Raw genomic sequence first — 12810 nt, 5'->3', positions numbered from 1 at the left:
GTGGAATATTTTAAAATGATCCCCTGAAATGTTCCTTGATGTTATAAATAGCCTGCTCCAGAGGCTGAGAGGCACATCCTCTTTCCCTCTCAGCCATGCTCCTCTCCAGCTCCGGGGATGTGCATTTGGCACTGCAATGTCACCGCTGATGGTCAAGGAATCTGCCCCGATGCAAGGAATAATTCACTTCCATGGCTGTGAGCAGGGCTCTCCTTGGGGCTCACTCAATGTTTCCTGTCTGGATCAGCAGTCAGGAGCAGATGACTCAGTGCCTCCAAGGAAATGGCAGCTCACATTCCAGCTGTGGGGTTTGCGGGGTGGATTTGGGTATCTGGTGCTTCCGTGTCCTTCAAACATCGCAGCTCTGGGGGATCCCTGTTGCTGTGGGGGGAAGGCAGCTGGACCCAGCAGGCTGAACCTGTAGCAATAGCCCTTCTGCATTCCAAGGGTTGTGTTTGGAAAAGTGCAGGAGCAAATCCAGGGAGCTCAGGGCTCTGGGATGCAGGGGGAGCAGGCCATCTCTCCACTGATGGATGCTGAACAGCCACACTCCTTCCCGTGTCCTTCACGCCCTGAGCAGCCACATCTTGTCCTGGCTCCAGGCCTTGCAAAGTCATTCCCAAAGTTTTCTGGAAAGGTCTGGTCAGCAGGTGGTGGTGAGGAGGGGCAGAAAAAGGACTCACATTACTTGTGTCTGTATCTTAGAGCTGTAAAATCCAGCAGCCTTCTCCTCCTTTGCCTTCTGCATTCCCAAAAATCCTCCTTTGCCTTCTGCATTCCCAAAACAGTTTAATTGTATTTTGTTTGGCTTTTTCCTGGGTATCGCTCCGTGCTGAGGGTTGTTACAGTCCTGTAGAGAAACTCATGGCTTTGCAATGCAAAAACCCCCCAGGCTACCTGCATGTGTGAGATGATTTATTGTTCCTGATAATCAATTTCTTACCGCGGCTGTTTCAGGTTAATCCCGCTATTAATATCCCGAAACCACTGAAGTGCAATCCCATTACACAGAGCCCAAACTCTGCTCCTGAGCCTGTGGCACAGTCAGGCAGATCATTGCAGCCCCTGCTCCAGCAGCTCTGAAACTCAGTGACCAAATGGCCCTGGGCTGCTTTGATGGTGGCCAGTTGCTGGGGAGCTCATCGTGCCAGCACGGGGCTCGATGCCGGGCGGAGCATGAAGCTGCTGGATGAGGGAGTGGAAAAATAGATTGATTTTATTTTTCCCTGCAGCTGAGAGCTGTCTGGCAAATGGCAATGGAAATCAAGCAGGATGGAGCGGGGGTTTGATCTGGGGAGAGGAGAGCAGTGGGAGAAGCAGGGGGTAATTCAGGTAAACCGGGTGGACTTGACTTTACAATGACTTGGGTAATTAAGGGTCCAAACTGCAGGTGCAGTGTGGCCAAAGCAGGGCAGCAGCCCTTGGGTTGGTTTTGACAAAATCAAGACCATGGCAGGGTCGTGCTGGCTGTAGGTATATTTTTGGATTTTTTTTCCCGTAGTCGCACAGGAGTGGATGGGGACAGCGAGCACAGGGATGTAGAGCTTGGATTTTCAAAGGCATTTAGGCTAAATATAGAAATCGGTTATTAAGATTTTTCCGTGAATGTTGTAAACAAATTAGTTCCGCTAGGTAGCTATCTGCGTGCCTAGGTGCTTATGTACCTCTGTAAAACCTTCCTGGAGGAGCTATTTGTTGTCTGGCTTCGGGCTCCAAACTTCCTGAGCTGGGAGCGAGGGAAGTTCACCTTCCTGGGGTAATTCTGAGCGTCTGGTTGAACTTGTGCAGTGAAGAGTCTATCGCTCCACTGCCCTTGTGGAGAAAAATCTGCTTCATTTAGCAGGCAGGAGCCCTGCAGCCGAGTGATGTGAACAGCCCCACGAGGAAGCTGCACATCAGCAGCTCTTGTTCTACATCTCCTCAGGCCCCAGAGGCTGCAGGGATATTTGCTGGAGCTCCAGACACTGTCACTTCCCGGCATCACTTTTGTTTGAACAAGTGTTGGAGAAGGATCCCCCAGCACCCGCGGCTCCATCCCTCGTGGCCTAGGAATTCATCAGCTGCTCGAGGCTGCTCGGCATCGCTGCTGCAGTGTTCTGTTATTGTCACACATTTCCATTTCTCCCGAGCTTATGATAAGCATCCAAATTAAACTGCAGCCTCCGACGTTTTTGATATTTCCAGGCAATATTGATAATGAAGCTTGTGCTGTGCTGTGTCATTTACTCAAAGAGCTCTGAGCACCAAACAATCTCCATACACAGGGATTGTCTCATCCATCACTGCGAGTCAGTGTGCCTGTGCCACGGTGCACAGTGACATTACTCAGTGGTTTGGGGCAGAGGAAGCAGAACTGAGAAGCCAAAAGATCTTTTATGGTGGGGAAAACCCAAGATCTTCTGTGTTTCTTCCCCATGGAGCAGGAGTTACGTTCTCATGAAGAACTGGAAGCTGCCTTCAGCAGCCAAACCTTTGGCGCTGCCCATCAGAGGAGATGCCATTTATTACTGTATTTACTCCAGGAGCTGCTTTGCTTTGCTGTCACATCCAAAAAATCCTGGTGCTGAGGGTCTGTGGTGAGTCTGTGAGGGCCCTCCCAGGATGTTCCCTGCTGGACAATCCCAGTGGATGGGACACACGGATACCCCATGGGGAGCACTCAGTTTTGTGTCCATTTGTCTTCCCAGCCACGTCCTCTGCCAAGGACACCTGACCTCTGGATAAGGATGGCTGCCAGGAGATGTCAAGGAAACAGGAAGGGAGATTTCCTTTGGTGGACAAAGAATTAATAAGCTCTGCTGACACTTCATCCCAGCAGAAGAATATATAAACAGAGCTCCCACGCTGGCTCTTCCGAAAGATCCTGATTTATATGAAACGGAGCCTGGTGGATGATGGGAGCAAGCATCACCCCAAAGCACCTCTCTTATCACAAAGGAGGGTAAACAGGGGCTGACACAGAAATATGGCTTCTTAAACTGCTTTTTTAAAAAATCAATCCTTACAATATCAATGTAAGTCCATTCTGGTGTAATTCCATCACTGCAATCGGGTTACTCCGGGCTTTAAATCGTCCTTGATCACACAGCAACTCCAGATGATAAATGGAGCTTTGTTTCTCATTTTGGGATATTTGGGTCAAATTCTTGGCACAAGTCAGGTACAGACAAGTGACACCAATTTGTGTATTTCAGCGTTTAATTGATTTATCTGTGTAAATTCTACTGCTATGCTGTACTTTGATATTTAATCGTCTGTTTATAAATTGAAAAATCCATCCAAAATATGAATGCTAGTTAATAACCATTCATTGACCACCTTTTAATAATCAACCAATTTTTTTTTTATCAACATCCAACAGCTGCATCACCTCAGTGCATTTCTGTGAATGAATTAAACCTCCGAAGAGAGAGGGAGATCAGCTCAGTTCCCAGGGGTGAACACAAAACCTCTTTGAAAGAACAGACAATTGCACAGCACAACAGTTTAACTTGGGGAATGGAGAATAATAACATATCCAATTGAAAGTGCAAGGGAATTTAGAGAGGAAAAATGTAATTACCTGCTCTGGAAATGGCCCAGACACTGCTTAAAATCTCATTCTTCCCAAATATGTCTGGGGATCTTTAATGACAGCAGGATCATGAGACATGGCACGTGTTGCCTGGGCTTGGAAATTAAAAGAAAAGCAAAAACAAGCTGTATTTTTTTTCCTTGATTGTAGAAATATCTGCTGGTATTTCAGGAACCTGTATGACACGTGCTTGGAGTTGTGACCCGGCACAGAACAAAAGCAGAGCGAGGAGAGATGCAGCTCCAAAATGAAAATAAGTATTTAATGCTTGCAGAAAAATAAAAAGGCTTTTGGAAAAAGAATGAAAATTAATTAAGAGATGTGTTTAATTTAATTTTCATTATTGTGATCTGTGGAAAGAGCTAAAAGAAAAAAAGAAGTCCTTTCATTTGTTTATTTTAATAATTTGTTTTCCCATCCTAGAGAGCAGGACCAGCCTCAGCCTCCCATAAATATCCTTCCTTCGGCCTCCGTTGAATGTGAGGTGCATGAAATTTAGGACTGGTGAAGTTTTTCATCCTCAGATGGCTTTTGCCCAGTGCTGGACAAATAAAGGTTTGCCAATGTCAGTGTCAGCAAGAGCAGCCTCCTCTAATAGTGAGTGACAAGCTCATGTTCCCTGAATCTGAGGGAATAAAAGCCAAGCTCAGAAGTACTCCTGATGCTAATTAATTATCAACCCATTTCTGGTAAAATTCAAGCGGTTCCAGCAGCTTTTATTTATACCTGTGCAAGTCTGAGCATTGGAAATGATGGGTTTTGGTTTGTTTTCATTTTTGCAACCAGCAAGAAGCGATTCTTTCAAACATTAAGTGAATGGGGAAGCTGTTCCAACAGCTTTTGGATTCACATGTGTTTCATGTGACACACACCATGAGGTTTCAGTTAGCTTTGGGGCAATTGTAAACGAGAAAGCAACAAATCCAAGGAAAAGACTGGTTTAAATATGAACTGTTATCATCTCATTTGTTAACTGTCAAAATGAAATCGCTAAATACTCATCATGTGGTGTTTTTAAGCAACCTAGAGCTGAAATTCAAAGGGATTTGATTTTGAAAATTTAGTGTGATCAGTGCCAAAGTATTTCAGGGGGCAGGAAGGGTCAGTGTTCTCATTATCACCTTCCAGACAGAAGCTATGAGTCTGAAAATCACCATCACCCAGGAGAAAAACAACATTCCAGTGCTGCCTGTGACTTCAGGGCAGAGCCAGACCCCTTTGGACCCCTTTGGACCCCTTTGGACCCCTTTGGACCCCTTTGCTCCAAACCCTGCTTGATCCCTGGTATCCCCTTCAGAGCATCCTGCTCTGGGGTCACCTCTGGGTTCAGCTCAAGTGATTTAATTAACAGGGAACATTCCTGAAAACACGGGAACAGCTAATGAGCATGGTGGGTTTCTCGATGGGAATGGGGCTGAGGGGCATCGTGGGAGTGAGAGGGAGAGTTAAATCTCTTTGTGGCTTTGGTGTGAGGTGAGAGGAGGGCTCTTGAGGCATGGGGTCAGACGAGAAGAGCCTCATTTCTGGGTTGTTACTGCTGTAAAGGAGCCTGGATCTACCCCAGCTGACCACACCAGGTTTTTTTGGCTGTGACATATTTCGGAATATAGACAGCATGTCAGGGTGGGCTGGAAATAAATGAGGCCCCTTCCAGCCCAAACCATTTCCCTTGGCTGGAGCTGCCCCATCTGTGACAGATGGTGTAGGACCAGATTCCTGAGGTCTTCCTTCTGCCACAGCTCATCCCATCCCAGCACCCGAGCCTTCCATCAAACCCCACAATTGTGGTCCGACTCTTCTCCATCTTCCCTTTTATCTTTTCCTGAAGCAAATATCCCCCTGAATGGATGCGCACGCTAAACCCATTCACTTAATCGCTGGGCCCAGCTGAAGGTCACCCTGAAAACACTCACAATTCCTATTCAGCACTATAAATATGCATTTGATTCATTGTCTCCTGTCCCTTCCATCACGGGGGATGGAGGAGGCGGACCGGCAGCCACCCCCCCTCCTCTCCCGGCAGCGATGAGTCACTGTCCTGGCTCCGAAGCTTCATCAGAGCGATATTATTTGACAATAATTGTAATTTATGCTCCCAAAGTGCTGGGGGAGCTGCGTTCAGGGCTTTCCATGGTCCCCGGGATGTGACGGGAGAGGGTCAGGCGGGATGGGGTGAAGTGTGGGGTGGTCGGGGGACACCTGGCTCTCCCGGGAGCGCTGGCAGAGGTTGTCCGGGAGGAGTGTAAAGTCCTCCGAGGCACCAGCGGCTCTGTGCCGCGGGTGACACCGCAGCAGTGAGGAGGAGCCGCACAGCCCAGGAGCGACCAAAGCATCCCTGGTGCCCCCATCACTGCTCATCCTGGGGCTGCCGCACTTCCAGCGCTTAGAAACCACGAAAGAAACAAGAACCCCAGCAGCACCTTTCTGCAGGGGTTTCAGCGGATTTTGTTGCAGGGGGCACCGAAAGGGCCCACGAACGGGGGGCGCAGAGGCCGAACTGGGCCCGGTCGGGCGCTGCCCTCACACAGCAAGGGGCGGGGCCTCAAGGGGCGGGGCCTGGCGCTAGGGGGCGTGTCCGAGCGCCCCGGGGCGGGGCTAAGGTGACGGGAAGAGCTCGCGGGCGGGATTTGGGCGTGGCTTAGCCCGCGCTCCCCATGAGGGGCGTGTCCGGAGGCGTGTCCGTGGCGTGTGGGCGTGTCCCGCCTGACGCACCGACGCTGCCGCGGCCCGGCGGGACGGAGCGGCCGCCATGGCGAGCCAGTCGCAGGGCATCCAGCAGCTGCTGCAGGCCGAGAAACGCGCCGCGGAGAAGGTGGCTGAGGCCCGCAAGAGTGAGTACGGCACGGCCCCGGCTCCGCCAGGCCCCGCCGCGGGGGTTGTGGTGGCGGGGGAGCCCGGTCTGGCCCGGCCCGGCCCGGCGCGGCCGCCTCAGGCCTTGCGGCCCGGCGCTGAGGGCGATGGGGCAGCGGGGATTGCCCTGCCCTGCCCTGCCCTGCCCTGGGGGTGCTCGGGGCTCTTCACCAAGGCTCAGTGCGGTGTGAGGGGTCGGAGCCGCACCGGGAGCCTCCTGCCATAGCCCAGCTCGGGGGCTCCTGGCTCTCGGCAGGACACGACCACCAAAACGTGGCCTTCGCTTGTGGCATGGCTGTGCTGCTCTCTGTCCTTCCTACCTTCCGCTGCTTTTTTTCCTGGTGAAAACAGTGTGTTTCCCTATCGCTAATTAGAGAGCTATTCCTAACGGACCCAAGTTAGCTTCTCTTGGTATGCAAGAGAAACTCTGGTTGCAAAGATCCCCCAAGTTTGCAAATATTTTTGGCTCCAAACAAATACATATGTATATCTGTATTTATTTGCTTGCCCTGCTTTGCAGTTCAACCCACTGACAGTGTTGCAAGAGGCAGATTTTTGTAGCTCACTCCGGTGATGGTAATGTTGGAGGGGAGAATGTGGTGAGAAGTCCAGGAGAGGAAGTAGAGGCAGTGGCCAGGTCTGCTCTTGGTTTCACAGCTGGTCTGGCAAAACTAAGATTTAATGCTCTTTCTATTGGGCTTTTTTTGGGATCTCACAGAGGCTGCACACTCACGTGGGTTGGGGCACTCCTAAACATGGGTACAGACCTGGAGAATTTATTGGGAGAAGCCCTGCAGAGGGGAACTTGGGGGTTCTGATGAGGGGCTGGACACGAGCCTGCAGTGCATTCACAGCCTTTAGGACCAAACACAGCCTGGGCTGAGCCCAGCCTGGGCAGCAGGGAGGGGGGATTGTGCCCCTGTGCCCCTGTGCCCAGGTGAGAGCCCACCTGCAGAGCTGCCCCAGCCCTGGCACAGCACAGGAAGGAGCTGGAGCTGCTGGAGAGATCCAGAGGAGGCTCCAGGGGGATCAGAGGGATGGAGCAGCTCTGCTGGGAGGAAAGGCTGGGACAGCTGGGAGTGTTCACCTGCAGAGGAGAAGGCTCCATGGAGATCTCAAAGCCCCTTCCAGGGCCTTAAAGAGGCTTTTGAAAAGGAGGGAGAGGGACTTTTTATATGGAAAGTGCCAGAGGGCAGGGCTGGATGGGAGATTGGGCAGGAATTGTTCCCTGGCAGGGTGGGCAGGCCCTGGCACAGGGTGCCCAGAGCAGCTGTGGCTGCCCCTGGATCCCTGGCAGTGCCCAAGGCCAGGTTGGACACTGGGGCTTGGAGCAGCCTGGGACAGTGGGAGGTGTCCTTGCCCATGGCAGGGGTGGGATGGGATGATCTCTAAGGTTCCTTCAACCCAAACCAGTCTGGGACTCATTCTGTGAGTCAGGCCAGGCCTGGATGTTGCCTGATGCCTGCACATGCCCCGAGATGCTCTGCATTGCCCAGTGGTGGGAGCTCCTGCCTTGGTGACCTTGGCCGTGGTTTGCTGGGCTCCTCCTGAGATCAGCAGGCTCGGGGATGGGGCCTGGCTGATGCCTCCTGCAGGAGGAGCAAACACCGTGGTGATGGCTGTGCATGAGGAAAACCAGCTCTCAGTGCTTTCTCCTCTCTCCTTGCCTTGGTTTGTCCTTTGGGAACAGGGAAGAACCGGAGGCTGAAGCAGGCCAAGGAGGAGGCCCAGGCAGAGATCGAGCAGTACCGCCTGCAGCGCGAGAAGGAGTTCAAGGCCAAGGAGGCAGCGGTTGGTTTTCTCCGTCACTCAACTTACTTCCAGCCCCTTTGCCTTGTGCTGGGCCTTCCTTGCCCTGGCAGCACCCTCAGGGTGGAGCGAGTTGCAGCAGGAGCACTTCCCCAAGTGCCTTCCTGTGAGGCACAGCCACGTGTCCCAGAAAAACCCCTGGAAGTGGCTCAGGACGTGGCATCTCAACTGGCAGGGAAAGAGCTTAATCAGCTCCTGGGTGCCCTGAGGGGTGACAGCCTCCCAAAAGCTGCTGTGTGTGGCAGTGTCCCAACGAGACCGAGCTCGCTGCTCCTGTCACAGGCTCGTTTCCATGGTGCTGACGTGGCAGAGACCACTTGCTATGTCCCTGGTCACCAGGAGGGAAGGCTGAGTCTTTATAAAGATTCTCCAAGGGTAGGAGGAATGGGGTGGTGGGAATTGTGCTTCAAGTGACTCCTGGGTGTGACTTTTCTTGCACTCTCTAGTAGTGGTGCTCAGGGGTTCCAGCTGTCTGTACAGCAGGACCTTTATTTTGGGCACTTCTTAGAAACTCATGCTGTAAACTGGTAAATAATGAATAAAGGGCAGGGAATTGGGAAAAGATGATCTTTGAGGTCACTTCCAACCCAAACCATTTGATGGTTCTGTAAAAGGCAGGGCCTGAGGATGAAATACTTGGACAAGTTTAGGGCGAAATCTGAGCAAAAAATGCAGCAGTATTTTTTTTAATATGAACGTTAACAGTCAACAAAGATTAATGTCTGAGATGGTCCAGAATAACAAAATACAGAGCTTGGCATGATGATTCCTCTTTCCTTTGCTGTTTGTAGGCCCTTGGCTCCCATGGCAGCTGCACCACTGAAGTTGAGAAGGAGACTCAGGAGAAGATGAGCGTAATCCAGCAGAACTTCCAGAAGAACCGGGAGGTGGTGATGTCCCAGCTGCTGTCGCTGGTGTGTGACATCAAACCCGAGATCCACGTGAATTATCGCATCAATGGGTAGTGCTGGGAGGAGGGAGGAGTGTCCTGGCACTGCTGGGAGTAAAGTCTGAGCTTCAGGTGGAATGTACAGCTCTTAGCCATACCTTACCTGTCCTCCTTGTACATGTGTTAAATTATTTCAGTGAGCTCCTGGAGTTCTCGTCGTTTCTCGTTTGACACGGATTCAGAGCTTATTCAAACATGAAGTGGCCATGTCTCAGATGTGTGCTAAGTTATTACATAGATATTGCAGCTGGCACAGGGGTGCTCCCTTTCCATGGTGATAGCATTCAGTGAGAGGCTTCCCTCTGTGAAAAGGAAAAGGGAGAGAGCTGCTGGCCTGTGTCAGTAATTGTTAAACCTGTGTACCTGTATTCTTGTTGACCAAACTGCATTTCTCAGTGTGTTGTTACACCTCTGCACAGGGTGTAAAGCCTGTAAGAAGAATTCTCTGGCTGTGCAAGTCCTGGCTGATCGTTTTCAGGTGCTTGAATTTCTCTGTATCAAATCCTCTGTATATTCTGCTGTTAGCTTGAGGTACAAGTCTGGCACTATGACACCTGAAAGTAAAAACACTTCACTCCAAAGCCTCTGCTCAGTCTGGTTCTTCCTGCTGACTTCTTCTGGGAGTGCTGGCAGGTCTTGCTGGGCACCTTGGGAGTCTGGACTGCGGAGTGACCATCAAGTGTTGATAAAAGAAAGTTTGAGAGAGACAGCCAGTATCTGAAGGTCACAGCAGGTAAGTTGAAACCCATTACAGAGCTCCTCCTCTTGGCTCCAGTCTGATGCTTTACCTGCCAGATCATTCTGAAAACCTTCAGGAACAAATGTTCTTGTGACCATTAGGGGAAATAAAATGGTGCCAGTTCATTGGAATAGTTTGATAGCCAGGTGCTGCACAGTAATTACCCTTCCTTGGGTCCAGTGCTGGTCACTGTGTGTTTATACCAAGGTCATCCTGAATCCTGCAGCATCCTGTGCCTGGGAGCAGTGGGAAGGAAGAGTTCTGGGGTTGTCTGCATCACTTTCTAGTTCTTTAATCAAAAATACGCACAAATACATTGAGGGGTTTCATGCTTCAGTGGTTTCTTCCTCTTACCAGCAGAATGTTAAATGCAGCTGCTTTTTTGTTGAGTTCAAAATCCAGGCTTTTTGTGGAAAAGGGGCCTCAGCATGTCCCTGATGTGGCCCAGGAGCTGTGCAGTTTGGGATCTTTGCAAGGAGCCTCATGGATGCTGCTCTTCCTGAGAGAGAACATCTTGATTTCCAGTGAGGCATTGCAAAGCCACTTGGACCTCTGGAATTGTGCTAGGGAGGGAAAAAAGCAGGATGGATGTGGATGTGAAGCCTGCAGGCAGGAGCAGACAGCTCCTGGGTCTCCTCCTGTCATATTTTATGGTGGTGCATTGTACTCCTGGAAAGATCTCTTCAGGAATTTAAGCTATTAAACGGGTTGTAAAATTGGAACAAAAGCTTCTTGCAAAGTCAAAAGTGCCAGGCTGGGGGAGAAGGCAGGTGGGTACAAGCAGAACAGGATGAAAGCAGTTCTAATCTGTGTGCTGTAATGTGGAGAGGTGTTATGGCCTCATAAAAGGTTGCAGCCGTGCTAATTCCACTCTGTCCTTTGGGGATGAGACATTTCTCCCTGTTGAGAGCAGGTGCTCAGGCTCCAGCAGGACACTCCTCAAAGCCCTCCTTGCTCCAGGCTGTAATTAGCAATTTCATCCCCTCTCTTATCAGTGACAGACTGAGACTGTCCAGAAAAAATGAAGTGTGTGCTCCACTTTCACATATTGGTTCATAAGTTTCCTGTGGTTAATGAGGACTTTTATCCTTTAGAATAGAGGCAGGAGAAAAAGGGTAAAAAAGTCCTCCATGATTATTTCTCCATGGCAAATGTGCTGTGAAGAAGCTCCCTTTAGAACACGCACAAGTGTTAATATCTTGCAAGAACAATAATTTTCTGCAATACTTCCCTGAAACTTAACTGTTGAGAATGACTCCAACTTTGCACTGAAGGAAGCATTCCCAATTACTGCTCTCCAGGAAGTCTGTCATTGTTTGTGCAGTGCAGAGATTTTATTTCCAGTTGAGATTCTTTCATCTCGCCCTGTGATGCTCAGAAAAGAGAACTCAGTGTGCTTAAGTCAGGCTGCGCCAGGGGAATGCTCTGCAGGGAACAGCCCTGACACAGGTAAGGGGTGGGACATGCTGCTTCTTGTCCCTGAAATCTGATTTTTGGGGCATTTTGCAGCAAGTTTGAGGAGGAGGAGTGAAGCCTGCACCAGCTGTTAGAACAAATCTCTCTCTGAATTCTTCCTGCTGCTCCTCTACCCAGAGCAGCTGTGGCTGCCCCTGGATCCCTGCAGTGCCCAAGGCCGGGTTGGACACTGGGGCTTGGAGCAGCCTGGGACAGTGGGAGGTGTCCCTGCCATGGCAGGGGTGGCACTGGGTGGGATTTAGAGGTTCCTTCCAACCCAAACCAGTCTGGGATCTGTGACAATCCCTCAGGACTGACCCACGGGCTGCTCATGTACTACAGACAGAGCAGAAGCTGCTTTGGGCACCCACCCCCAGTGAGATTCCTTTGGTTTGGGCTCCTGCTCCTGGGGACACTCTGGGCACTACAGTGTCAGAGAGTGTCCAGAGTGGGGCACAGGGATGGGGAAGGGTCTGGAGGGGCCCACGAGGAGCAGCTGAGGGCACGGGGATTGTTCAGCTGGAGCAGGCTGAGGGCAGAGCTCCCCGGGGGCTGCAGCTCCTCCCGAGGGGCAGCTCCCAGCTCTGCTCTGGGACAGGGACAGGAGCCAGGGAAGGACTGGAGCTGGGCCAGGGCAGGCTCAGGCTGCAGAGCAGGGAAAGGTTCTTCCCCCAGAGGGTGCTGGGCACTGCCCAGGCTCCCCAGGGAATGGGCACGGCCCCGAGGCTGCCAGAGCTCCAGGAGCCTTTGGACAGCGCTGCCAGGGATGCCCAGGGTGGGGTTGGTGGGGGTCTGTGCAGGGACAGGGGCTGGGCTGGATCCTGTGGGTCCCTTCCAGCTCAGGATATTCAGTGATCTTGTGATCCTGTGAAGTAGATGAAGGAAATCACCTCTCACCCTGGATCTGGGGTCCAGAGAGCTCTCGTTATGGGGGCAGCAATCCTGGCTGGCAGTGCTTTAGCAGGAGCTCCCCTGGCAGCTGGATTTGGGAGTTTCAGCAGCAGGGAGAGAGAGAGGACCCTGCATTTTCCTGCTGCTGGAGGTCCAGGAGCCCTTCCCCTCTCTGCCTCGAGCTGCCAGGCTGGCTGTGCTGGCTGGCAATATCGGGGAATTCAGGGTATTCCAGGAGGCAAGTCCGCATTTGGCAACCCTAAATTCCTCATTCTTCTGCTTTTGTGAGGTCACTGCACAGTTCCCGATGATCTTTATCACATCTGGAGCTGTTTTAATGGCAGAGACAGCCCAGTGAGCTGCTGGCAGTCCCTCTATCCCTTTCCTGCCACCCCCAGCTTTGGGCTCCTGCTGTTTTCTCCCACCCTGGAGCCCAGCTGACGCTGGAGCAGACAGAATTTGGTAACCCTGCAGAAAATCCTGCAGCTCCTGGCCTCAAGGGCAGCTGGTGGGAGGTGTGAGCAGCAGGATGGGGTGTCCCAG

The 12810-nt window shown here is 51.5% G+C and overlaps 1 protein-coding gene across 1 annotated transcript; it reads left to right on the top strand.

Annotated features, from left to right (window-relative positions):
• The first annotated feature begins 6249 nt into the window (after positions 1–6249).
• ATP6V1G1 (ATPase H+ transporting V1 subunit G1) lies at positions 6250–9763 on the top strand. Its single transcript, XM_040083427.1, has 3 exons — positions 6250–6405; positions 8115–8215; positions 9025–9763. The coding sequence occupies exons 1-3, from the start codon at positions 6324–6326 to the stop codon at positions 9196–9198; spliced, it is 357 nt and encodes a 118-aa protein (XP_039939361.1). The 5' UTR covers positions 6250–6323; the 3' UTR covers positions 9199–9763.
• The last annotated feature ends 3047 nt before the right edge of the window (positions 9764–12810 follow it).

Source organism: Hirundo rustica, chromosome 20 (genome assembly GCF_015227805.2).
Source record: "Hirundo rustica isolate bHirRus1 chromosome 20, bHirRus1.pri.v3, whole genome shotgun sequence".
NCBI classification, from domain to species: Eukaryota; Metazoa; Chordata; class Aves; order Passeriformes; family Hirundinidae; genus Hirundo; species Hirundo rustica.
This window is presented reverse-complemented; position numbering and strand designations above follow the sequence as displayed.

What these genes read in the sequence shown, in the direction of transcription:
- ATP6V1G1 (XM_040083427.1), top strand. Translation starts at nt 6,324, where the DNA reads ATGGCGAGCCAGTCGCAGGGCATCCAGCAGCTGCTGCAGGCCGAGAAA. An exon ending in GGTGGCTGAGGCCCGCAAGA is followed by an intron (nt 6,406 to 8,114) that starts GTGAGTACGGCA and finishes CTTTGGGAACAG; the next exon opens with GGAAGAACCGGAGGCTGAAG. An exon ending in TCAAGGCCAAGGAGGCAGCG is followed by an intron (nt 8,216 to 9,024) that starts GTTGGTTTTCTC and finishes TGCTGTTTGTAG; the next exon opens with GCCCTTGGCTCCCATGGCAG.